Source organism: Heterocephalus glaber, unplaced genomic scaffold (assembly GCF_053883595.1).
Source record: "Heterocephalus glaber isolate CG9 unplaced genomic scaffold, H.glaber_assembly_v1.0 deba00001689, whole genome shotgun sequence".
Lineage (NCBI taxonomy): Eukaryota > Metazoa > Chordata > Mammalia > Rodentia > Bathyergidae > Heterocephalus > Heterocephalus glaber.
The window spans coordinates 6,961,162-6,986,757 of NW_028258414.1; the positions used below are offsets into that span (position 1 = coordinate 6,961,162).

At 48.0% G+C, this 25,596-nt stretch overlaps 3 protein-coding genes across 13 annotated transcripts in view; 1 reads left to right on the plus strand and 2 right to left on the minus strand.

The window, feature by feature from the left end:
- The first annotated feature begins 3 nt into the window (after positions 1-3).
- On the plus strand, positions 4-4,569 carry Snx22 (sorting nexin 22). 3 transcript variants are annotated; one of them, XM_013076261.3, is made up of 7 exons: positions 4-161; positions 347-430; positions 699-803; positions 1,375-1,469; positions 1,809-1,844; positions 2,080-2,147; positions 2,491-4,569. In XM_013076261.3, exons 1-7 carry the CDS (start codon positions 87-89, stop codon positions 2,610-2,612), a joined length of 585 nt encoding a protein of 194 aa, XP_012931715.1. In that variant the 5' UTR covers positions 4-86; the 3' UTR covers positions 2,613-4,569. The 3 variants fall into 3 exon arrangements, with proteins under 3 accessions (XP_012931715.1, XP_021092758.1, XP_087055249.1); XM_021237099.2 differs by lacking the exon at positions 1,809-1,844; XM_087199123.1 differs by lacking the exon at positions 347-430 and having other exon boundaries at positions 6-161.
- On the minus strand, positions 3,008-8,527 carry Ppib (peptidylprolyl isomerase B). Its single transcript, XM_004855661.4, has 5 exons — positions 8,236-8,527; positions 7,312-7,425; positions 6,615-6,708; positions 3,922-4,106; positions 3,008-3,344 (listed from the first exon to the last, which is right to left on the minus strand). The coding sequence occupies exons 1-5, from the start codon at positions 8,368-8,370 to the stop codon at positions 3,222-3,224; spliced, it is 651 nt and encodes a 216-aa protein (XP_004855718.1). The 5' UTR covers positions 8,371-8,527; the 3' UTR covers positions 3,008-3,221.
- A 2,422-nt stretch (positions 8,528-10,949) lies between these two features.
- Csnk1g1 (casein kinase 1 gamma 1) overlaps positions 10,950-25,596 on the minus strand; it is a 166,147-nt gene continuing 151,500 nt past the window's right edge. For 4 of the 9 annotated variants that reach the window (XM_087199115.1, XM_087199119.1, XM_087199113.1 and 1 more), the window contains 2 exons: positions 20,693-20,716; positions 16,267-16,508 (listed from right to left, as the gene is read on the minus strand). In XM_087199115.1, coding sequence (XP_087055241.1) covers positions 16,454-16,508; positions 20,693-20,716 — 79 coding nt within the window. In that variant the 3' untranslated portion in view covers positions 16,267-16,453. Of the gene's footprint in view, positions 11,247-16,124; positions 16,509-20,692; positions 20,717-25,596 lie in introns of those variants that run through there. The other 5 variants (XM_087199116.1, XM_087199121.1, XM_087199118.1 and 2 more) reach the window with 3 other exon arrangements.

Genomic DNA, 25,596 nt, shown 5'->3' on the forward strand with positions numbered 1-25,596 from the left:
GGGGGCGGGGCGTCCGCAGGGTCGGGGCAGGCTCCCTCGGAGTCGCCCTTTGAGTGTGCGCCTGGAGGGGCGGCAGCCGAGCGCCGATGCTGGAAGTTCACATCCCGTCGGTGGGGCCGGAGCCCGAGGAGCCCAGGCAGAGCCCGGAGAAAGGCCACATGGTGAGCGTGCCCGCGGGATGGCGAGGGGCGCAGGGACCCCGCCGAGCGTACGCTGTCCACCAGGTCGTCAGGACCCGGGATGGGTCCCTGTCCCCGGAGCGCGTCAGGGCGCGTCCGCCGCCGGTCCCCCAGGTGCGCGCGGGGGGGGGGCGCGGGAGGGGCCTCACGCGCGCCTCCGCCGCCAGGTGTTCCGCGTGGAGGTGCGGTGCCGCGGGCGGAGGCACTCGGTGCACAGGCGGTACAGCGAGTTCCACGCGCTGCACAAGCGGGTGAGCCGGCCGGGGGCGCCAGAGCTGGGTCCCAGCGTTCCTGGGCGCGTGAGGGCGACTCCAGCCGCCTCTGACCTTGTCCCTGAGAGCCCAGCCCGCTCTTGGGCGTTCCTCACCCTTGTCTAAACCACCACCACCACCACCACTCATCAGGGTCTGCCTGGGTTGGAGTCTCAGGGTTGCAGGGAGGACTGGCTCAGCTTAGGGCGAAGCAGGCTGGAGGGCTCTGTTGGGACACTGTGGCCACACCTCGGTGACCTCCCCGCAGATTAAGAAACTGTACAAAGTGCCTGACTTCCCGTCGAAGCGCCTGCCCAACTGGAGGACCAGGAGCCTGGAACAGCGGCGGCAGGGTTTGGAGGCCTATATCCAGGTGTGTGGGGAGCCACGCTCGGGTGTGTGCATCCGGGTGTGGGGGGACACACTCAAGTGCCTCTATCCGGGCACGTGGAGGGGCACAGTCGGGTGCCTCTATCCAGCTGGACCAGGGGGGGAGATGCAGACAGAGCGGTGCAAGGGTTTGGGAGGCTCCCACCACTCGAGGATGTTATTCAGTACCCCAGCTTCAGTGTCCTGGACAGTATCGAGTCCCTGCATCCTTCTCCAGGTTGTTGAAAGGTTTCAGTGAGGCAACAAGGAGGCAGGCAGTTTTTTCCCTGCAGGTTAAGGCCCTGACTGCTCTCCTGATGTGCTGTAAAGTGGGGATCTTCCCCCGAGCCGGGATGAGGAGTTATAGCCGGGCACTTCATGGGGCATCAGCCTGTGCAGTCACAGCAGGACCCAGCGCTCTGAAGGCCCTGCTGTGCTCTCACTGCCTGGAAATCTTCACTGTTTCAGAACAAAGGGCCTCACATTCTCATTAGCACTGGGCTCTGCAAATTAGTTGTAGCTAACAGATTAGTAGCAGCTGGGTCTGATTATAGGTTTCCTGTCGTCTTCTTTAGGGGATCCTGTACCTGAACCAAGATGTGCCCAAGGAGTTACTGGAATTCCTGAGACTCCGACACTTCCCAGTGGACCCAAAGGCCAGCAGCTGGGGGTGAGGAGGGCCAGGGGCTCTCGGCAGCATGTGAGTGAGGAAAGGTTTTGAAGAACGAGCCCTTTTCCTTCTCCCATTGGCCAAGCCCTAGGCTGGTCCTCCCTCCTGGGACCTCACCTCTCTCCTGAGACCTGACCTCCGTTGGCTTTCTTGACCCTGATGTAGAGAATGAGTTTGGACAACCTTGGTTACCCCAGCTGCCGCCCCCTCCGGAACTGGGCTCGTTACAAATAGAAGCGTGGTCCCATGGGACGTGAAGTTCTGGGCTTGTGTCTCCACCCCTTCCTCAACTCCCCCTGGGCATCCTCAGATAGCTTACAGAGCCTCTCTTCTTTTCAGCACCCTGGGGGACTTCCCGCCTAGGGACAGCAGCAGGCAAGTCAAAGCCCTGGCCGCGCCCGCCTGCTGCCCCCTGGTGGCCATGTGCGAGGAGGCTGGCTGCAGCCTCTAGCCTGTCCCGGTCCTCTGACTTCTGACGCCTCCTGCCCCCACTCCCCCACTCCCTTCCCTTTGTGGGTCCTTGGCCACCTGTCCCTAGTCTCCATACATGTGGGATGGATGTCGTCTCCCTCCTCACTACCCCATGGCTCACAAGCTTCTTTCCTCCCAGCTCACAGCTGCACCATCGGCCTGTCATCAGCTTCTGCAGGGACCCCTACATTTTTGTCCCTTCCCCAGGTGAGGAGGTGCCTCTGACCTGTCTGTATTCAGGGTCTAGGTCCCACAGTGGGGTGGGGGTGCCCTTACCATTTGCTACTCCCAGGACCCCAGGCAGCATCTCCCTCCTGCTGCCCTTTGGGGCAGCTCCTGTAGCTGTGTGGCCTTTGTGGACACCAGTGAGATGGGGCTGCTCCCCTGGTCTCCACTCCTCAGCACCCTGGAGTACCAAGCTGACATGAACAGAACATGGCCTGGAACCCCAATGCCTCATAAGGGTAGACAGCTGGGATCCGCCACCTTGGCAGCTCAGGGAGCTGCAGGCCTGTCCCATGCCATGCCCTCCTCCATCTACTTTGTGCAGAGCCTTTGCCCGATGTGGTGGTGAATGGCGTGCTCCAAGGCCTCTACGGATTCAGCACCAGCCCAGCACCAGCCCAGCCAAAGGCTGACTGTAACCCTGCTCCTCTGCCACCCATGCCCTGATAAGTCAGGAGCCTCATGGCCACCTGTGAGGAGAGCCATGTGCCTCAGTCCTGTGAGGGCCACTCAAGGAGCCAAGGGTGGGTCATCTTTTGGCCCGGATCCAGGACTCTACCATGCCTTGTCCTGTCAAGGCTCTGAACTGGGCATGCGCTGGCACCTAGGGTGGTCTTAGCACCCTGGGCCAAGGCAGGGGAAGGAGATAAAGAATAAAGGGAAAGAATTTAGAGGTAGATGGGAGACATAGGTATAGTCCTTAACCTAGGTCAAGGCACAGTAGCTTGTGAAATTTGGGAGCCAGGGGATAGGGCAAGCACCCAGTGGCTCAGCAGAATCCTGATATGGTGGGATGAAGACTTGGGTTGGGGACTACAGACCTAAGCCAGGCCATACACAGGTTATTAAAAAAAAACCCACTTTTTTTTATTGGTCAGCAATGATACCAGTAGATTGCTACAAAATTGGGCCTGCGGAATGTGAGGCAAGTCCGCTCCGTCAGGTTCCAGCACCAGGCCAGTGCAGCACAGAGCCTGGGGCCGGGCTACCTTCACCCTCATGAGGGCAGTGGGGCTGGCACAGATGGTCACACGGAGGGCAAAGGTCCCTAGTGCCCTACTCCTTGGCGATGGCAAAAGGCTTCTCCACCTCGATCTTGCCACAGTCTGCGATGATCACGTCCTTCAGGGGCTTGTCCCGGCTGTCTGTCTTGGTGCTCTCCACCTTCCGCACCACCTCCTGGGAAGGAAAGGTGGGTTGCGTGTGGTGGGCTACCCCTTTCCCCCAGCTAAGGAGGATGGGCTTAGCCTTGTGGCTAAGGAGGGCTGGGATCCACCTAGGACAAACAGCCCACAAACCCTGAGATTTGGGTCAGGCTGAGGGTAAGGAGGAGGAAGAGGGTGTCCGGGCAGCGAGTACCTAACAGCTCAGGGACATCATGTTCAGCTGCACCCCGCACATCCATGTTTAGTGAGTGATGAATAGGATCCCACAACTGTGTGGTTTCAACAAGCCTGGCTGGGCTCTGCCGGGGCCTGGAGATGCAGGCTGGGTTTTTGTTTTATGAGTTATTGCTACGTACCCCAGGCTGGCCTCATCGAAACCCTAGGCTCACATGATCCTCCTGTCTTAGCCTCCCGAGTAGCTGGGTGTGGGCTGTTTATGCTTGATTACCCCCAGGTTAGGAGACATGAACACTGCCCTCAATCTGTGCTTGGGTTCTTCTGAGAATGGGATAAAATCCAAGGAGCCCCTGCCCCAGGGTCTGTGCTGCATCAGCAGCAGGGACTGCCTCGGGTCAGCCTCCAGGACTTACCATGCCCTCTAGAACTTTGCCGAACACCACATGCTTGCCATCTAGCCAGGCTGTCTTGACTGTAGTGATGAAGAACTGGGAACCGTTGGTGTCTTTGCCGGCGTTGGCCATGCTCACCCAGCCGGGGCCGTAGTGCTTCAGCTTAAAGTTCTCATCGGGGAAGCGCTCGCCATAGATGCTCTTGCCTAGGAAGAAGGCAGAGCAGTTTGGGGAGCGGGGTTGACCCACAGCAGGCAGACCTTTGCAGTGAGGATTTCAAGCAGCTCAACCAGTCCTTTGTGCCAGGCTAGGTGCAAGTGGTGCCCGGGCACACACACTCCTGTAGCCTTGGAGCCACACCTTGCTGACTGAGACAGTGGGGTGAGGGCTGTTGGGTCAGCCAGAATGATGTCAGGAACAGCACACTGGACAGATGACCGTGGCTTCTGACGAGGACCTACTTGCCCCTAGCCTGGCTGTGACCTGAGGGATTTGGTGGAGGACGCTCTGGGGCTGACTGGCTGGGCCTCCCAAGAACACAGAAGAGAGGCACAGCTCCAGCACAGAGATGGGTACGGAGAGGTGGGAGAAGCCACAGAGTGGCTGCTGTTTGAGTTCTGGAGATTCTCTTGCAAGGAATGAGCATAATAAAAGGCACTGGTGGATCTGTGTCATGAGTCTTCTTCCTGTGGCGTCCAGGGCTGGGCTGGATGACAGGGAGCCAGGAGTGCAGTTCTCTATGCCACCTCACTCCTCAGCCAGCTCCAGGAGAGAAGCACTGGGACCCTTCTTTTTCCTTGCTACCTGTTGGAGACTCATACCTGCCTCAGTGGACTCAAGAAATGCCTGGAGAAAGCCTGCATTAAAGAAATCATTTGGACTCTGGGAGACTGCCCCTGACTGAGAGTGACTGGGAGTCAGTGTTGGCCATGTCCCTGGTGGTCAGACTGAAAGCCAAGAATGGCCGATCAGCGGGGCTGTATCTACCTGTGTGGCAGCTGGGCAGAGGCTAGGTGGCCACCTTCCCGTGGTGAGACTCCTGGGTGGGGTGCTCCTACGGGTCCTCTGTAAGCCCCAACCAATCAAAGGATCTCAGTTACTGCTGCTATCCAGAAAATACCAACTATATTATTAGTTCCAAGGACGTTCCCAAACTCCAAAGGGGAGTTCTTCACCTGAAACCCAGTAAGAATCGGCATCCTGCCTTCCAGACCCCACTCTTGGTGACCTTTCCTCTGTATGAGGCTGGCACCACCCCATGTGTTCGTCCTTTTCCTTCCTTCCTGTAACCATCACGATCCCTGGTGGGCAAACAGGAGGGCAGAGACTGTTCCAGGCATTTCAGTCTAACAATCTATCTTTGAGCCAGGAGCTAATAACTATTTCAGAGAGGAAGAAACAGACAGAGGTCAAAAGGCACCCAGCTGGGAAGCAGCAGAGTTGGAATCCAAACTGAGGTGGCCTGATTCCCAGGTCTCTGCCCACACCCAGTCAGCTACACTGCAGGGCTCCAGGCCCAGGCTGCCCACCGCAGGACAGCTGCACAACATCTCAGCAGCAGTTGGCCCTCAGTGTCACATCCTAAACCTGCCACATCTCACCCTTTGGGACAGGCTTGTCCTTCCATCCACACCTTCAGCAGGACCCTAATCCTTAAGAGTGCAAAGCCTGGCTTCTAGCTAAACCCCACCTCTCTGTACCAGGTGTGTTCTACTTCCAGCCCCACCTCCCCTTTGCCAAGCTCCTGCTGCAGAACAGAGCTGGGCTCACAGCTTAACCTACCCGTGTCCATTTGGAACCACTTCTCCCACTCACAGGGCCAACCCCTCTGGTCCCTGTGGCCTGATCTCATCAGGCACTCACCACATACTAAGCACCTAACTAACACCCAAGATCTCACCTGAGCCTCTGTGTGCCCACCATCCTTGCCCCCATTCCTGTACAGAAGAGGACACAGAGGCTCTGAGGACTCCCTTGTCTGAGACCACAAGTAAAAGTGTGGCAGACACTGGTTCAATCCAGCTGTGTCTGACTCCACAAGCACTACTGTCTTTAGCTAGTTCTCAAGTCTTGTGTCACTAAGTAGCTTTCAAGGCTTCTACTTCTTCCTACCTCGATGATGAACAACTTGAGGGCAAAGCCCGAGTCCTAAGCATTGTATTATGGCCCCCTAGGGAATCTTCAGGTATTGGTTGGGGGTGGCTGCTTGCTGAGCTTTCTACCCTTGGTGCCCCCTTCCTGGGGTCTGAGGAAGCAGCAGGCTGGGCATCTAAGCAGTTAGTCCAAGGTGTCTGCCTTTCTGTTCTTTTGATTATCCTGATCCTTGGTAAGGTCCACCAAGGACAGCAGCTCCTCACACCCTGGCTGGGGCCTTCAAGCTGGAGCACACAGGCTTCTTGCCCATCCATGTGCCTGTACTTTGCTGCCACGCCAGCCCTCCAGCCTCATCCGCCAGAATAGGGTAGAAAAGTCATCCACTGCAGGCCTGGAGTGCACTCCAGGTCTGCACCCAAGAGACCCTCTTGGGTCCACCAGACCCCTTTTCTCCCTCTCCTTTGTGACGTTCCCCTCTGGTCGGCTGGGGACAGCTGTCACTGTGTAGGCCAGATGCTTGTCTCTACAGTCTCGGACAGAAGCCTGGCCTGCCCCGCCCCACACAGCCCAGCTCTCCACCTTGGAGGCTACACTGACAGCCTCCTCTGCCCCAAAGTTACCTCCTGTGCCATCTCCTCTGGTGAAGTCTCCGCCCTGGATCATGAAATCTTTGATCACACGATGGAATTTGCTGTTTTTGTAGCCAAATCCTTTCTAGAAAAAAGGAGAAGGCATGGGAGTGGCATGAGGCAGCATGCAAACATCAAGCAGGCCCCACAGGAACCCAGAAGGAACTCCTGCCCCCAGAAAAGACCCCACTGTCGGCCAGGCACGAAGCAGACTCAGGAAAGGCTGAGACTCCACCATCCTCTGCCTTTGTACAGTTCCCAGCTTTACACAATCCTATGTGATGTAGTGGTTTTCCCCTTCTCCTCTAATCACAAGAACAAATGGAAGAAAACAGGGGGAAAAGGCCATCTGCTGGCCCAATGCAATGAGACAGCTATGTAGTTTAGGCTGGCCTTGAACTTGCCACAGTCCTCCTGACTCAAGTCTATGGAGTTCTGGGACTGCAGATGTGAACCACCTCACCTGGCTAAGGGTGCTCTTGTTTTCTTAAAACCCAGTGTGGTATCCCAGGATAAAGTCTCCCAGGGGAACTCTGGGCCCTTTACACGTAAGATGACAATACAGGGTCCCCAGGGCCATAGCCAGTCCTCAGCAAAGGCTTCCATTACATGATGGGCTGTGGCCCGCACTCCAGTTTGCTGCCACCTCTGCTACAATGAAGTGACAACCACTGCTCCAGCCACTTACCTCTCCTGTAGCTAAGGCTACAAAATTATCCACTGTTTTTGGAACAGTCTTTCCAAAAAGACCAAAGACCACCCGGCCCACATCTTCATCTCCAATTCGTAGGTCAAAATACACCTGAGAGAAAAAGATGATTTCAAACTCAGTCTGAAGAGGGCGTTCCTAGGGGAGAGCCAAGGAGGGAGCACAGACACCCCCCGCTTTTCGAAACAGGGGCTCCCCATGTTTTTCAGGCTGGCTTTCTCCATTCTCTTGCTTCAGCCTCCAAAGTAGCTGGGACTATAGGGGTACAGCAGTGTGTCCAGCCTGAGCCATATTTAAAAATAAGCAGTGGTTCTGAATATGATTTTGATGGAGACAAAAATCCTATGAAAAATCTAAGGAAAGCGTCAAGCCCTTTACTCGAAAAATATGTTTGTACATGCTCTCCTTACACTGCAAGATAACATCTTTGCTTCAAATAAAAGCCCATATAAACTAACATTAAAAAGGAGGGAAATCTAAACTCACGATGCAAGTTTAAGCTGTATTTACTGTGCTCTGCAATTTCAAGTGGCTAAGAACTGGCGTAAAGGGAGAGAAAGTGAGGCAAACTCGATCTTTTGGGCATTTCCCCAGCACTGCAGGGTCTTAGCATAAAGGCTGCCCCGAGGCCGTCAGTGCTGGCCTCGCCGGGCATTCAGGCCCTCAGGACTCCCCGTAGGTGAAAGAAAGGGGTGTCCTGGGGAGGATCCTGGTCAGGGGATGTCGGGGAGAATCGGGGTCATTCTTGGGCCTTGGAAGTCAGACAACCCAGGCGCTACGAGGCTACGGCTAACCCAGGGAGGGGCTGCGCTGAAGCCAAGGACGCCCGGGCCGAGCGGCGGACACCCGCGGTCAGCGGGGCCGGAGCCGGACCGAAGCGGGGCGGGAGAGGGGCACACAGACCTTGACGGTGACTTTAGGCCCCTTCTTCTTCTCGTCGGCCGCAGAGGGTCCCGGCAGCAGCAGGAAGAAGACTGAGCCCACGATGAGGGCGGCGGCGAAGAGAAGCTTCATGTTGCGCTCGGAAAGGCGCAGCATTCACCGGGAGGAGCGAGCAAGGCCGGGTAGCCAGGCCGGAAAGGGTGGGGACGCGGCGGCATGCCCGGGCGCCACCACCACGCGGGGGGCCCCAGGGCTGCGGGCGGCGGACTGGCGGGGGCCGGGCACTGTTTCCCCCTCCACCCGGGAACCGGGTGGTAGATCCCCGAGGGGGCGGGGCAGGTGCGGGGCGGGTGGGAGAACGCGGAGGCGCGGGTGGCTGCCACGTTACTGCGCCTTCATTGGATTCACGGCTCGTGCGCCCGCCCCACGAGCGCGGTGGGCGGGCGGAGGCAGGGGGAGAGCGTGGGGATTGGTCCCTGTGAATGTCGAACCCAGCGCGCCCCGCCCCACCCCGCCCCACCCCGCCCCGCAGGCCCTGGGAAGTCCCTGGACCTGGGTGAGGGTTGGGGTCGCTTGTCACGGTGTACGTGGTCCGGCCACGCTGGTCATTACATTGGTCTAAGCGTGGTAGCTTCCAAAACTTCTGGGCACATTTAATCGTGCAGTAAAACCTACAGCTCCTCGTCTGGCAAAACTCATTTTTTTCTCCTCTGCTTCCACTGCATGAGTCAGTGCACACTGTTGTATATTCTGGTGCATAACTTTGTTTTCTAAAGTAAACACGTTTTTTTCTTTACACTGGGATTGAACCTAGAGGCCTTCACACTGAATTATGTTCTCAGCCCTTTTAACATTTATTTTTAATTTTGAGACAGGGTCATGCTAAGTTGCTGAATTGCCCAGGCTGGGCTCGAATTTACAATCCTGCCTCAGCCTCCGAAAGTACTGGGATTACAGACTTGTGCCACCATGCTGGTTTACATTCTGGTTAACTTGCTTTCTTTGCCCTTTCTAAAAATTACACTGTGAGACCTGAGTAACTCCATTTTAAAATTTGGCCCCATCTTAGAGTAAGGTGGCCTGGACATAAATTCTAGTTCCATGAAAAACCACAAGATGTACTTTGGCCACCTGCCTGTGATAATGTTCAGCAGTCCCCTAGCAACTAGCCTAGCAACAGCTAATCAGTAGCTGCCTCAATGTCCCAGATGCTCTTCTCATGGCCTGCGAAAGCTAATCAGTAGTTACCCCAATACCCCAGTATCCCAGATGTTCTTTTCGATGACTTGAGCAGCCGTTTGCAGTTCAGCGCGCAAGGCCCAACCAATTAGGTTTAAACTTTCAAAACTTGCTAAATGCTAGCCAATCGTGTGATTTGCGTGTGATTTGAAACCCCGCGCCTTGGTGTAACCTCTATAAAAACCCCTGGTGTTTTAGAGTCGGGGCTCTCAATCCTGACCCGCTGCGTCGGTGTCGGATGAGAGTCCCTGCTCGAGCTTGAATAAACGACCCTCGTGTGTTTGCATTGGAATTGGCTCCTTGGTGGTCTTTGGGGACCTCGTGATCTGGGCACAACAACACCACGTTTTAAATTTTTTTGAACAAAGTACTGTGACTCAGGTATGGGTTGAGACAGCTTTGCATTAACATGGCCCGAAGCTGACATCTGTTCTTCTCCAGAGGTCTTAGGACAGTCACTGTGATCACATACAAAACAGGACTATTTTAAGACAACACACAATTGGCGTTCCAGTCTACAACATACATAACTTCAGTACCAGGACTCTGTACACCCGGAAAAATAAACATGACACATTTTTCTAAAATGTGAATGTATGTTGTTAAATGTCTTTAATAAAAGTTTTAAAAGGGCAGGGGATGTAGCTCAGTGTAAAGGCCCTGGGTTCAATTACCAGTGTGGCCAAAACAAACAAAAAAGTTTTCAAAGATTAACTTGATAGAAGCCAAATAGTAGGCACAGCTCCGTTTCCACAGTTGAGCTCTGCAATTTGGTTTCTATACAGGGTGCTGAGTTGTTGGGCCATTCCCTAGCCTGTCCTCCCTCTACACCAGATGTCTCTGCAGCTGTCGGGTAAACACAAACGACTTGTTTTCTAACCTTGTAACCGAGTTGGGTGGAGGTTCTTCAGAAATTGACATTGACGGTGATTTTCCAAATCTGCCTCCCCAGTCCTGCCTTTCTCAGGGGTGGGGCGATGTGAACCTCTTTCCTTGGTCTCATGCTGCCTAGAGCCACTGAGAAAAAAGCACCCAGTATGTGTTCAAAGTGGGCTTTCACAAGGAGCTAACGCTCAATGGATATATATTTTTTAACTGAGGATGGAACTTAGGGACACTCTACCCATTGAACTGCATCATTCTTGGCCCCCTCCCTTTTCCACAGTTAAATCTGTAAGCAGAACAAAATAAAGTTACCAAAGTGTCCTAGAGCAGTCTGACCTCCTAGTGTTCTACCCCGAGGACAGGGATACAGAAACATCTGAGTGATAATGGCCATATTCTAGGACTATTTATTTTGGAAATGACCCATAGAAGGCAATATTCAACTTAAAGGAATGAAGCAAAAACGCCAAAGTATCAGGCATTATTTTCCTAGCCAGATTCCTAGTTAAAAATGCATCAGGGGAGACTAAAAACAAACCAACGAACCAAACAAGTGAAAGTAGCCAAGAAGGTAAGACATTTTATTTTACATACAAAAAGGGTGCAAACTGAGTCCTGTCCTCCCCAAATTGGAGAAGAGGTATACTTAAGAGATCACATTTGTGTTTTCCATGGTGCCCTAGGAAATGGGCTACTCTGAGAAATATTAGCAGGACCCATTTTCCATTTTCTCCAAAGAAGGCTACTTCCTCGGCACAGGAGTTTTCCTCTATGGTGTACAAATCTCTTGCCTGGAGGAACCACTTCAAATACATTTGAAATTGACATTCATGTTTAAAAATACTGTAAGTTTCATTTTCACAGCTGAGCGTTGCAACCAGTGCCAGGGTTTATGAAACATTACATATATTTTTTTAAAAAACGGCATTTAATAATCAAGACACATCCACACATCCATTAAAACCGATTTCCACAGCTGATTTATACATTATCTAGTTTTTTAAAAATTGCAATCAACATCCCAACATCTTTTTAAGAGTACAATGGTCAAAGATTAAAGAAACAGACAAAGAATAATATAATAAATTAGAAGATGTAATATATCCAATGGGAATTGTTGCATCAACATTACTTTCCATTGGGGGGATTTGTAGTATTTTTGGTATTACCTCTTTAACTTCTACTGTTTTTCTTCTCTCTCCTTGATGAATGGGGCTCATTCCCAGAGCCAGCTTGCTGAGACACTGATTTGAGAAGCTCACTTGTCACTTGTGACAAGTAAAACTCAGGAACTCCTGGTTCCTCGAAGCCTAGCAGGAGTTTTTATCAAAGTGAAATGTACAGAGGAGAGCGCATGTGCGGACACACACAATCATATACCCCCATCTGGGAATGTACCCCCCCCAAAGAAATGGCTCATCTTTCCTGAGACATTCCTGACAGTAATACATAAACCTTAAAAAGGCTTTCGGTGTAGGGATGGCCTGGAGCTCACGAGAGGAACAATGAAAATGTCACACCTACCCTGAAAGAGGAACTTGGGGCCAGTTATGCCAGCAGTCCTCTTGTGCTGAATGTCACTGGGATTACAACCCCACTTATTACAGTGGATAATCCTCTGCTCTGAGACCTTTAAGGGGGCGATGGCACTGGAAAAGTTACGGTGGAGAGAGAGAAAAAAATTCTGTCCACCCAACTGAGGTTTCTTTAAAACATCAAGTTTGGTAAGCAAACTAAAAATACATGAAGTACAATGCTCATTTTTTCCTTTGTAAGATGATCTACAAATACTAGAGTGGGTTTTCTGGTTCATTTTGAGAAAAATATGTCAACTACTGTACTACTGTCTATATTCGGGGACCTACTTACTATTGTGAATACAATGAGAAACCTATTCTTTTTGCACTTAGTCATGTGCAAAGGGAGTTAGGAAAAACATTTTTAAGACTGTTTGCTGGATCAAAGACTCCCAAGACTGTGGCTAAACATTGTTCAAAATTCTACAAACCCAAGGAGGGCCATGCTTGCCTCTTCTTTTCCTTACACAGAAACAAAACCACCCCCTAACAAACCAACCCCTAAACCCACTTTGATTCCTGCCAACCCATTATGGGAAATCTCAGGAGTCACTGACCACCAACCTCTAGACGGGGCTTCCCTGAAGTCTGTAAACCAAGAACCCCAGAGGTAAGTGCCTATCACCAACATGGCCAATCCAGATGGGGTTCCTGAGGGTCTCTGGAGTTCAGCTGCCTACCGTGAGGCAATGGTGGGGCTGGTGGCAGTAGCCTGGAAAAGGCAATGTTGGCTGAAGGACCCTTCAAACTCCCAATTTGAGCAACTCCAGCCCCAGCATGGCTCCGACATTAGAGACAACATTGTCAGGGCAATTTGATGGGAATGGACAACGGGCTTGATATGAACACAGAAGAGGTGGCTGGGAAGCATGTAGCCTTCAGAAAGATGCATCAGAAAGACCAGTTTCTTTGAAGAGACGTGGTCTTATTTTTGAGAAATGAAGTCCATGCTTGTTCAAGAAAAACCAAAAACCAAAAATGAGTTAAGGCTATGATCATTAGTAACCATTCTAAAATAACTTTACCGCAGTGCATATTCCTCACATTCAAAGTGGCTACTAACACTGAAAGTGAACACTGAATAAGCACTACCAGCATGCATTTCCACTGTTAAGTTGGAAGTGACTTTGGGAGGCAAAGTGTAGGGGACTGTTTTTATGTACTTGGAATGAACTGAAAATAAACAGGAAATCATCACTTTTTCTACTGGACACCTCAGTGTGTCTCCTGTAGCATATGCATTCTAAACTTCTAAACTGAATTTCACCTGGTCACCTGATTCATATTTTCCAAGACTCTGTTTCTTCCTAGACAGACCCAAAAAATAGTATTAAAGCAGTCATGAGTGCACACTGGCTGCTAGGATATTCCGTCACACTTTCGGAGCATAAGTGCACAGGCACAAGCCCTGGTCCAATCACAAGTGGAGATGCTGTATGCCCTGGTGGTATCCTGGTCTGCTGGCCTCCATCCACTCAGGCTGCAGCATCTGATGGATAGGAGTGCTTTAGAGAACTCCTCATGTCTTAAGGGCTTTTAAAAATGCAAAGATACTGAATTTGCTTTAAAGGAAAACAACTGCATCGATCCCAAAGAAAATGATCCTCAGGCATCATGGCTGTGAAATGGAGAAAGCTCAAAAACTAGACTCTGGGTGGAAGGCTGGAAGGAGTGCCTGTCCCCCAGAACCTGGCTGGGGTACACAGACATGCAACAGTAGCAATAGGGCTGAGGGAGCCTGAAGTGCTGGCAAGGCTGGGACTGATGGCCAAATTGCTTGCAGGGTCCTCAGTTTTTGTTTTATAGGGGGCAGGTGGCTTGATTCTGTGGACGACCATAACAGAATCTCTCAGGTCTGGGACCATCTTGGAGTGTGTCCATGGCCTTGGAAGGTTCACCATTACCCTACATGCTAAAGGGACCTGGGGCTCTTCACCTTTGCTATGAAAACCAAACATCTAGTAAGAGGTTGGGGGTGGAAGGTTGGAGGGTGAGAATAGTGCATTAGGAAGCCACCCCCCAACTGCTCAGGTTCAACCCCTCAAGAGCTCGCCTATAAAAATTATAAAACAAAAAGTCACAAACCCAGCTGTAAGGCAGCCTGCCCTACAGCCAAGCTGGCCACTGCCTTTGCTTTTCTGTGGAAGCAGGTTGGGGGAGGCACTTAGTGGGGTACAGTGAGCCAGGATGATCCAGGTTTTGCCATCATTTCACCTGCCCTCCCTTGAAAGGCAAGCCATTTTCTACACAGGGATGAAGAAGTTAAAATTTCTATATAGGAAGTTAGAGTTGCCCATATGCCAAATGAGGCTTTGTAAATTTCAGTGATGGGCTTTATCCATGGCAGGCAAGCATACCCCAACAGTCAAAGTCCTTGTGGGGAAGGGGTGCGACCCTGCCACTCCATGTTTCATACACTGAAAAGTTTTTCCTTAAAGAAATGGCAGATTGCAGTCTTTACATAAGCTAAGCAGGTTTGAAGCCAGTGAAATGATTTTCCCAAGACTGGGTCCCATGGAACAGGTGAAGTCTGGCATTCCAATTCATGTTGAGTGTTGGCATTTCTGATTCATACAAGGTACATCACAGGACTTGTCAGGAAATGCCACCTACCAGAATGTACGCCCACGTCCTCCAGTCCAATAGGCAGGCCAGAGCCTTAAGGTATGGGCAAACATTTCTATGCTCCCCATCCCACCAGACTAAGCCAGCTATGGTCCTGCATAGTTAACTCTCTGCTCTTGGATGCAAGATTTCTTCCCCTGAGGTAAATGATCCTTTCTCCTCTGTTACATCAGGATGAGAAGCCACTGTTTGGAAAGCCCCTTGAACTGAAAATGCAGCATGAGAAGATTAACTCCAGACATTACTAACTTCAAACAGTGAATGAGGAACCAAGACGCTTCATGGTGGTATGTCCTGTGAAGCCACCTTGGTGGGAGTGTTGGATATAGTGGGGAAAACACGCTCAGATGCATGGCCATCTTATCAGCAAGTTACGTCTAATTAAAAAGGTAATTTCAGATCTTTCAGTTAAGTCTCCTTTTCCCTGGAGCTTCCCAGCACCAACCAATCCTACATTCCTATTCTCGAAGCCCCAGGTCCTGATGCTATGGGCCTGGTTTCAGGTAAGGCAAGCCAGCCCAGATATTACAACTTAGCTCTTAGAGCAGACGGGACACACTGACTTTCTTCTCCTGGCCCTATGATGCCACACCCTGAGGCTTCTCTGGCAGTTGGAAGGCAGGTTCACTGTCTGCTTTTTGTCCACTAGTAGCAATGTAGTGGTGGCTGTTTCATCACTAATTTGTCGCCAAAGTCACCAGAAAGTCACATGACTTACTGAGCAGGAATCCCTGGCAGTGGAGGAAACAGACATTTTCGATTTTTGTTAAGTATCTCCTTCTGTGGGGTGAGCTGTCTTTTGGTCACAGTCTGGCTTGCTGCTTAACCCATGTGCTGGAGAGCTAATGGACTGCAGGCAGATTAGGCCAAGAGGCTCTGGAAGGGACATTCTTCAGCAGCTGAGAAGATGAATGAAAATTCAAGTATGTTTCTTTGCCAACCTGAGTGTTCACTCAGAATGACAGAGTTTGGCTTCTTTTCTTCTAGGTGCTGCGATCAAACTCTTTTCATGGAAAATGTCCTCTGGACCCACGTTCTCTCTGAATGGCTTGGCTGGCCCATCCCCCTCAAAACAGAAAAAAGTAAAAGCCCCAATATAACTAGACACAATATGCATCTGCCATGTTGTTTAAAAAAACAAACAAACAAACAAACAAACTAAAAGTGCAATAAAGTCAGTTTTCTTTCCTTGCTCAGAACAATTTGCATGTCCTGCTACTGCCTGGAAAAAGGAACTCACTTGTCAAGAAAGCTAAGAACGCCACCACATGGGGACAGTAGACTGCAGATTTCTCACAGCTTGCATCCTACAGTGTAAATTCACAGGAGGGAGGGAGGAAGGAACCTGACCCTGTGGCCACCTCCGTGGAGGCTGCCCAGGCACAGAGGAGAGAAAGCCATGCTACAGACACACAGGGAAGTGGAGAAAGAAGATTCTTCTCCAGCCCTGCCCTGGGTCTGCCATTTTCCTCCTACCTTCTTGGCTGTACCCACCCTGGGCATCCCCTCCACACACAAAACCTTTAGCTTACTAGCCTTTATGCTGGAGAGGCTGAGGGTGGGACGAGAACCAGGAGTAAAGAAGGGGAGGGAAGAGAGTAGCAGTCCTTGAGTTTTCGTGAATGACACCTTCACTGTAAACAATGGGAAGGAAGTCTACCAGGCAGCCCCAGGGCAAGCGGTGCAGGAGCAGCAGCTCTGGGACCTGCTCAGAGCTTAGGAAGGAGGGGTGGCCCCTGAGCCACGGGGCCCTGGCTGCCCGCAAAGGCTCCTTCTGGGGTTATCTTTTCTTCTTTTTGGTTTGGATCTCCATCCTCCCCCACAGAATAGTTCCTTCCAATGAGAAATGGCAGGAGCTGCAGGTGCAATGGAGTCAGAGTCCCCAGGGCCTGAGGACTCATAGGAGGCACTGGTCACTTGTGGCGCTGAGCGTTCTTCTTCCTTTTCCTCTTAAAGAAACAGCAGCACCTGCAGCACAAGGAACACTGTCAGTGCTAGAGGCCTACAGCTTCTGGCAGACCTCTTGACTCCTCCTGCTTACTGCAGGGAGTGGGACTTCCCCCTGGTACCCACCCTCAGGGCTGCCCACCATCAACAGTGCACACACTGAGGCAGCGAGAATCATCTGCCAGGAAAGCTAAGGGAACCAGCTGCTTAATTTCAATGTGCAGCTGCCCAACCTAATTATCAAAATGCTGTGGGCTATGCCTGGCTGCAAGGCATTTCTGGAAGGAGGATGAAGAGGGCTTACTTCCCAGTCTAATAAGCAACCCAGATGCTTCATCTTTGTCTTGAACCAAGGCTGGGGGTCCTCAGAGCTGCACAAGAGTAGCACTTTATCTTCTGCTCCTTGATACCAAGGACAAATCATTTAGTACACCTCACTAGCCAGAGGGAAGTGAAGCTAATCTAAGGCAAACACAGAAAGTTTAGAACTCTGGGAGGATCTCAAGATGGTACCAATGAGCAGACTGATTCTCTCTACCCCCATTCCTGCCCTGGACCAATACCTGAAGTACACAGGAGAAGCCCCAATTCACACAGGAACAGTGAACCCCATCTCCTTACACCAGCACAGCTCCCTTTTCATCTAGAGGGATCAAAATCCCAGTCCAGGAGCTCATACTTGGGAGGTTTCAGAGCAGTGCTGCTGTGCTAGATGGCTCCAGAATGGGTCCTGTTTAGGGCAGAGGCCCAGGTCTCCTTCATGGCCCTCCACGTGCTGCCTCCTAGGGAGCAGACAGCCCAGCACCTCCCTGAGCCAGGCATCCCCTCCTCCTGTAGTCTTTGGACTTTGCTTAGGCAATCAGAGGTGGGTAAAGAGGGATATGCAAGGATGGAGCAAGAGGTATGTTCTCTCTGGGGAAGGGACAAGGGGGAAGTGAGGATATGAGGGGCAGAAGGCAGAGAAGGAGTCAAAGATGTCAGATAATGGAAGAGAATGAAGTTGGAAGTGTAGCTTACACTTGCTGGACTCAGGGGAAAAAGAGCTTTTCTGTGAAAACTATCTGTAAGTCTCTTGCCTAATCCTTCCAGGTTTAAAGCCAGGAATACTCATATAGAAATAAAGAACGCTGTCACTTCCCATAACCATAAGTTCTTCACTGAGGCTAAGAATCCCGTTCAGTTAAGACCCTTTAGGATTACTACATCCAATAACCTCATCAGAAACATGATGTTTCTTGGAATGCAGAAATAAACACTTATGCAGATGCTGATAAGCTTTAGCCAAATCTGAATAAATTAAACTTGGAAATTTTGAACACAGGAGTTTCTCAAGAGGTCTTAAAATTTCTTCTCTGACTATATTAATGACATTTAGAATTTATCCAAATTAATGGACTACTATTAATGGGTATAAATACAGTTAGTAATCAAAGTGTGAAATGTATTAAGAAGCTGAATATATTCTTTTAAATAAAAATGATCAATACTTCTGATTAAAACAGTCCTCAACGGAAACCTTGGGGAAGAATTCAAGGGAAAAAAAAAAGACTGGTTTTTGGTACAGTGATAGCTTGGTACTCATTGTTAATTGGTTCCAGGAGATGTGATGAGTACGGCACAAAATTTTCTTTCTCATCAAAATGTGCCAAAGACCATGTTGGATGAGAGTTTCAGAGCAGTCAAGTGCCAGGAGGTAACTGTACATATGTATTAGAAATGGACATTTTCCAAGTTGAATGTGCAGCAATTAATATTTCAAGGGGTAAATTAAATCTCACAGGAGCACCAATATCTCAACAGTCTCACCTGTTTCCTCTTAACCTTGATTTTCAGAGGCTTCTTTTTTGGGGGGTGGGGTAGGGGTATTACAAGTTAAACCCAGAAGCTGCACACGCCAGGTCCTCTGCCACTGAGCTGTATCCCAAGCTCTTTTTTATTTTAAGATAAGGTCTAACTCGCCCAGATTGGCCTTAAACTAGCAATTCTCTTGCCTCAGCCTCCCAAATACCTAAGATTACAGGTATGTGCCACTCTCTTTGGCTTCTATTCTTATCCTTTTGGGAGGTTGCTAATATGATGACTTTGTATTTTTAAATAAAAACAGTAAAAATGTTTGATACATTGGCCAATGTATCAATGATACAATAACTTGTCTTATGTTCTCCAATGCAAGCCAAACAAATTAATGTCTGCTTATAAGCATGTCCAACCTAATGTGAAGCTGGGCATCTTGGTGTATGTGTGTAAAGCCAGCAACTCAAGAGGCTGAGGCAGGAGGATCACAACTTCAAGGCCCACTAAGGCAATTTAGCAAGATCCTGTCTCAAAATAAAATAAAACAGGACTGGGGATGTAGCTGTGGTACAGTGCTTGCCTGACATGTGCAAGGCCTTGGGTTCAAGTCCTAGCACTACATACCCCGACCCCAGAGTAAAGAAAAAAGAAAGCCACCCCCCCACTTTGCTCTTCAACTCTGGTGTGACTGCCAGTGGCAAGCCCCACTGAAATGGACTAGGCCAGTGAGTGACCAACTCCTCCTGTGTCTTGGCTGCCTTCCAGCGGACTCTGACTGGATGATCAGAAGTTCTTCCAGAGTTATAACTGTTCCAAGACTCCCACTCACAAGGCACAGAGTGCTCTTACTACAAGCCTCTAACCCAGTACTACTATCACATCACTCTCTTACCATGCCTGGCTCTCTCCCTTCACCTTCGGCTGAGCTCCTCTTCCCTATCACATCCTTCCTTTCCAATAGTGCTTGGCTCAAGTCCTGCTGTGTCTATAAAGTCTTCCTTGACCATTCACAGTGACCCCTTGTCCCCACCCCCAGCCTTCTAGGAATGATATTTTAACTGTCCTTGAGAGTGCCTTGTTCTTTCACAAGTGTCTGTCTTTTCTTTCCAGCTAGATGGTATGAAAGCTCTTTGGGGAGACCTTGGGACACCCTAGATTTCCAACCACAGGTTTTGGATAAGCATAGTAAGATCTTAAGTATTTACAGTGGGGAATGTATGACTGACACCTCACAGGAAAAATATAGACCACGACAATGTCAGATAATACAAACACACATTTGCAAAGTAAATAGGTCAAACGTGCTCACTGAAACCTTAAGTCCATAAAACCGAACTGTTATCTTTAATACATCCCTATCCCCAGAGAAACTCTTGCAGATAATTCAGTCTGGACATTAGGAATCAGAAATCAGTGCCCAATTCAGTCACTGAAGAGAAAGAGAAGTGAGGCAGTCAGAGTACACCAGGGTGTTACCCGTGGTGCAGGTGGTGCCCCTACAGGGGCAGGCAACGTGAGAGTTACAACTCCAGACTGCCCAGCCCAACAAGATTAGGATCACCTGGAAAGTCACAGGCAGTGTCCAGGAAGACAGTCAGGCAGGGGCCCTATCCTGTAGCAAGAATGTTCCTCACCAACATGCCTCCTTTAGGGCCTTTCCTTCCATGTTCTTTTTAAGAATTCTTATTCTCCCCCCTACCCTGTTATTACTAAGAACGCATTCAAGGAGCTTTTCTCAGGAGTAGAAAAGACAGGCTCCAGTATCTCCATCAGGTGACTCAGCCCTTGGCTCACTACACTTAGAGTAATAAAGAAAAAGACAATAAACAAAAACCAAACCAAACAACAACAGAAAAATGTCCATGTCTCCCTGAAGCAGTTGTTGTCTTTTTTGAGAGACTTCTACTCTACAGGGGGTAGAACTAGCTGTATCAGAAAGAAAAGTCAATGATTTTTCAAAAGCACCAAGGTTAGAAACCAAGTTGCAGAATGTGAGATTACCTGGCAACAACATTATCTTTCTCAAGTTGTGAGGAAACATCACTGACCACCTACAGAACCAATACAGTAGCCTGGCCTTTTTACCTCGGTCCCTCTCCCTCTGATTACATCTGTACACACTGCTTTGGGAGAAAATTCAGCTAACTAATGAGGTAAAGTGGGATATTGCTCTGGCAGGAGGAGGCTGTGATAAATGGGGTGGATTTGGAAGGAAAGAAGGATTAGATTAATCCCTGGGAATAGCTGCCCCAGCCCCATTTTGCGGACCTAGTTCTCCAGTTGGGGTGGTTATGGCGTAAAGGAGGCAAACAGGAGTGAGTCAATGTTCCTAAGACATTTTGTTTGGCTTTGCTATTCCCAGCCTACTCTGGTCTGCTCCCCTTGCATGTGGACTGGAGAGAGGGACTCACCACAGGTTGAGCATTTTCAGGCAGCTACAGAGTATGTAAAGAGAAAAACACAGGAAGAGAGAAAGAGATATTAGTCCACAGAGATGAGATGGAAGCAACTCCCTGTGAGCCATGCAAACATGCAGTACATGTCTGTGTTTAGTTTCTTCCTGTTGAGGTAGGGTGAGGTCTTCACATTAAAGTGGAGTGGGGGGACCTAAGAAGGAAACAGAGTGAGTGGGAGCCCCCAGCATGGCCTTTCCCGGCAGTTTCCTGGAAGGACCCTGCCTGGAAGAATGCAGTCAAGCATCAAGACTGAGTCCTTTGGCTCCCACACGAGGTCTTCCGTGCAGTGTTGAGCTCATCTCTGTACTCTGAGGGAAAAAGTCCCTAGCTTTCACTGTGTCTGACCAAAGTAGTTAGCTCTTCCTCTAGTGAGAGAGAAGAGAGTTAAGACATACATATTTTATCACATCAGAAGATGAATCAGAGGGAGGAGTAAAACTGCCAAACAAGGACCTAAATCCTCTTACTAGTTGTTGGCAGAAATGAGATTCACATTTGTTAAATTATAATTGAAATTCAGAGATATAAACAAAAAAAAATTGGGGGGGGGGTCCTTTCTTTCCTTTCTCCCTCCCTCTTCCCTTGTTCCCCTTCCCATTTGAACATTTTCTTCCCATTTCCCAATATCTATTATACATTTTAGTCATTTCCACTTTTGGTTTCTCACACCAGAGAATCAATGCAGTATTTACATGTGTGTCCAATTTATTTCACTTAAGAGTATGGTCTCAAGGTCCAGCCATTTAGCTATAAATGTCTGAAGCTCATCCTTGTTCATGGCAGAGTAGTACACCATTGTATAAAAAACAACATCTTCTTTATCCATTCATTGGTTGATGGGTAAGTGGGTTGTTTCCAAGATTTAGCTATTACAAACTGTGCCGCTATAAACATGGGTGTGTATATACTGTTGTGGCATGATGCTTTTAATTCTTTCAGGTAGATACCAAGAAGGGGAATAGAAGGATCAAATGAAACCTCTAGTTTTAGTTTTTTGAGGAATCTCCATACTGATTTCCACAGTGGTTGCACCAGTCTACACTCCCACCAACAGTGTAGAAGGGTTCCTTTTTCCCCACAGCCCTGCCAGCATTTGTTATTGGATGATTTTTTGATAGCAGCCATTCTTTCTGGAGTGAGGTGGAATCTCAGCAGTGTTTTAATTTGCATTTCTCGAATGACCAGTGATGTTGATTTTTCTATATATTTATTTGTTGTTTCTATTTCTTCATCTGAGAAGTGTCTTTTCATTTCAGGTGCCCATTTTTGGATTGGGTCTTTAAATTTGAGGGATCTGATTTTTTTTTTTTTGAGTTCTTTATATATTCTAGATAGTCCTTTGTCTGATGAACAGCTGGTAAAAAAATTTTTCCCACACTATGGGTTGTCTCTTCATTCTGTTGGTTATTTCTCCGCTGTGCAAAAGCTTTTTTGTTTTGTTTTGTTTTTGGTACTGGGGATCGAACTCAGGACCTTGCGCTTGCGAGGCAGGCACCGGAACCACTGAGCTAAATCCCCACCCCTGTGCAAAAGCTTTTTAATAAGATGAAGTCCCAGGGGCCAGGAATTTAGCTCAGTGGTTCCGTTGCCTGCCTTCCAAGCGCAAGGTTCTGAGTTCAACCCCCTGTACCAAAAAAAAAAAAAAGATGAGGTCCCAGTTGTTGGTGCTCTACTTATTCTCTCTTCCAGCAGATTTAGTGTTTCCATTTTAATATCCAGATCTTTGATCCATTTTGATTTTAGGTTAGAACATGGTGAAAGATATGGAACTAGTTTTAATCTTTGGCATGTGGAAAGCCAGTTTTTCAAACACCATTTGTTAAAGAGGCTATCTTTTTTCCAGTGAAGGCATTTGGTTCCTTTGTCAAAGACAAGGTGGCTAAGTATGTCCAGAGTTGTCTCTGCCTCTTTTAATCGGTTCCACTGATCCTTAGATCTGTTTTTTTGTGAGTACCATGCTGTTTTTATCACAGTAGCTTTGTGGTATAATTTCAGGTCAGGGATTGTGATACCCTCTGCCTTGTCTTTGTTGCCCAGGATTGACTTTGCTATTCTAGGTCTCTTCTGGTTCCAAATGAATTTTAGGATTTTTTTTTTTTTTTTTTTTGGTGCCAGGGATCGAACTCAGGTCCTTCTGCTTTCAAGGCAGGCGGCAGAACCACTGAGCTAAATCCCCGGCCCAGGATTTTTTTTTAATAATTCTGAGATATGTGGTTGGAATTTTGATTGGGCTGCATTAAATCTGTATAACAATTTTGGAAGTATGGCCATTTTTACTATATTGGTTCTTCCTATCCCAGAACAAGGGATATCTTTCCATTTTCTTTCTTTTTGGTACCAGGGACTGAACTCAGGACCTTGCACTTGTGAGGCAGGTGCGGTGCCACTGAGCTAAACCCCCAGCCCTCTTTCCATTTTCTGATATCCTCTTTGATCTCCTTTTTTCAGAGTACTGTAGTTTTGTGGGGTTTTTTTGGTACTGGGGATCGAACTCTGGTCTTTCTGCTTGCAGGGCAGGTGGCAGAACCACTGAGCTAAATCCCCAGCCCTGTAGTTTTCAATGTAAACATCTTTTACTTCCTTTGTTAGATTGATTCCTAGGTATTTCATTTTTTTGGATGGTATTGTGAAAGGTATTTTTTCCTCAGGTAATTTTTCTCTCTGAGTTTGTTATTCCTATACAAGAAGCTATTGATTTTTGAGTGTTGACTTTGTATCCAGCTATGCTACTGAATTTGGTTATCAAATCTGGAAGTCTTTTGGTGGAGTTTGTGGGGTCTTCCATGTAGAGTATCATGCCATCCACAAATGATAATTTAATTTCTTCCTTTCCTATCCTTATTCCTTTTATTTCTTTCTCTAGTCTAATTGCTCTGGCTAGTTTTTCCAAAACTAAATTGAAAAAGAGTGGTAACAGTGGACACCCTTGTCTTGTTCCTGATTTTAGAGTGAAAGCTTTCAGTTTTTGTCCCTTTAGTATGATGTTGGCTGTTGGTTTGTCATATATGGCTTTTATCAGATTGAGATAAAGACCATATATACCAATTTTCTTCAGGGTTTTTATCATGAATGGGCACTGAACCTTGTCAAATGCTTTTTCTGCATCTATTGAGAGGATCATATGGTTTTTGTCCTTGGCTCTGCTGATACAGTGTATTACATTTATTGATTTGCATATTTTGAACCATCCCTGCATCCCTGGAATGCATCCTACATGGTCAGGGTATATAACCTTCTTGATGATTTGCTGCATTCTGTTTGGCAATATCTTCTTGACGATTTTTGTATCTATGTTCATTACGGAGATTGGTCTGCAGTTCTCTTTTTTGGTTGGATCCTTCTCTGGTTTTGGTATCAGGGTAAGCTTGTTTCTAGGAATGAATTTGGGAGTATTGCTTCCTTTTCAATTTTATTAAAGAATGTGAGAAGTAGCAGCATTAGGTCTTCATTCAAGTTCTTGTGGAATTTAGCAGTGAATCCATCAGGGCCTGGGCTCTTTGTTGGTAGGTTTTTAATTACATCATCAATTTTATTGGCTGATATTGGTATATTTAGAATTTTTATATCTCCTGGATTCAGTTTTGGTAATTCATATGTATCTAGGAATCTGTCAATTTCTTCTACATTTTCCATCATATTAGAATATAGGTTCTTGAAGTAGGTACTGATGATCTGGATTCCTGCAGGGTCTGTTGTGATTTCACCCTTGTCATTCCTAATTTCATGGATTTGAGTCTTTTCTTTCCTCTTTTTGATAAGGTTCGCTAAGGGTTTGTCAATTTTATTTAATATTTCAAAGAACCAACTCTTTGATTCATTGAGTCTTTATATTTCTTTTTGGTCTCCATTGCATTAATTTCTACTCCAATTTTTATAATTTCCTCCCTCGTATGAGCTTTGGACTTGACTTGTTCTTTTTCTAGAAGCTTGGGGTTCAACATAAGGTTGTTTATTGGAGCCCGCTCTGTTATCCTGATGTGTATTCACTGCTATAAATTTCCCTTGTAGGACTGCTTTCATTGTTTCCCATAAGTTCTGGTATGTTGTACTGTCATTATAGAGTAATTGTAGAAACTGATTTCTTTTTTATTTTCATCTGTGACCCACTGGTTGTTCAGGAAGGTGTTATTTAATTTCCATGTGTTTATGAAGTTCTTGTGGTTTCATCACTGATTGGCAATTTCATTGCACTATGGTCTGATAATATGTATAATTTCAATTTCAATTCCTTCGCATTTACTTAAGCATGTTCTATGAGCTAGCATGTGGTCTATTTTGGAGGATGTCCCATGTGCAGCTGAGAAGAATGTGTATTCTGATGTTGTGGGGTGTAACACTGTAGACATCTGTCCAAAGGTCCATTTGTTCAAAAGTTTGGTTCAGTTCTAACATTTCATTGTTGATTTTTGGCCTACTTGATCTATTTGTGATGGTAGGTTACTGAGTTCTCCCATTACAACTGTATTAGTGCATATATGATTTTTCATCTCTGTTAATATGTTTTATATAGTTGGATGCACTGTTATTTGGTGCATATATATTTATGATTGTTATCTCTTCCTCTTGGATTGTTCTCTTGTAAGCAAAAATTCTTATGGTCTTACTATTACAAAAATCAACCAAAAAGCTACGTGTCCTCACCAACATTTCAACTATACTTAACAACGACAATCTTCCAATTAAACTAGGGGACATATTTTGTACACAGAACAAAAGCCAAGACCCTGTTATTTCCTTCCACTTTACACAGAACAAGCTGGGCAAGAAACCCAGTATCAAACACTTGGAAGTGAAGATTTCAGTCTCCCCAATATCCAAGCTAAACTGCAATAGAGTCAACAGCCTCCCTTACCCTGCAA

Excerpts from the sequence above, each read along its gene's own strand:
- Ppib (XM_004855661.4), bottom strand. The coding sequence starts at position 8,370 with ATGCTGCGCCTTTCCGAGCGCAACATGAAGCTTCTCTTCGCCGCCGCC. Across the intron at positions 6,709-7,311 it reads TAGCCTTAGCTACAGGAGAG|AAAGGATTTGGCTACAAAAA; the intron begins GTAAGTGGCTGG and ends CCTTTTTTCTAG. Across the intron at positions 3,345-3,921 it reads GCAAAGTTCTAGAGGGCATG|GAGGTGGTGCGGAAGGTGGA; the intron begins GTAAGTCCTGGA and ends TTTCCTTCCCAG.
- Snx22 (XM_013076261.3), top strand. The coding sequence starts at position 87 with ATGCTGGAAGTTCACATCCCGTCGGTGGGGCCGGAGCCCGAGGAGCCC. Across the intron at positions 1,470-1,808 it reads CCAAAGGCCAGCAGCTGGGG|CACCCTGGGGGACTTCCCGC; the intron begins GTGAGGAGGGCC and ends TCTTCTTTTCAG. Across the intron at positions 2,148-2,490 it reads CATTTTTGTCCCTTCCCCAG|AGCCTTTGCCCGATGTGGTG; the intron begins GTGAGGAGGTGC and ends TACTTTGTGCAG.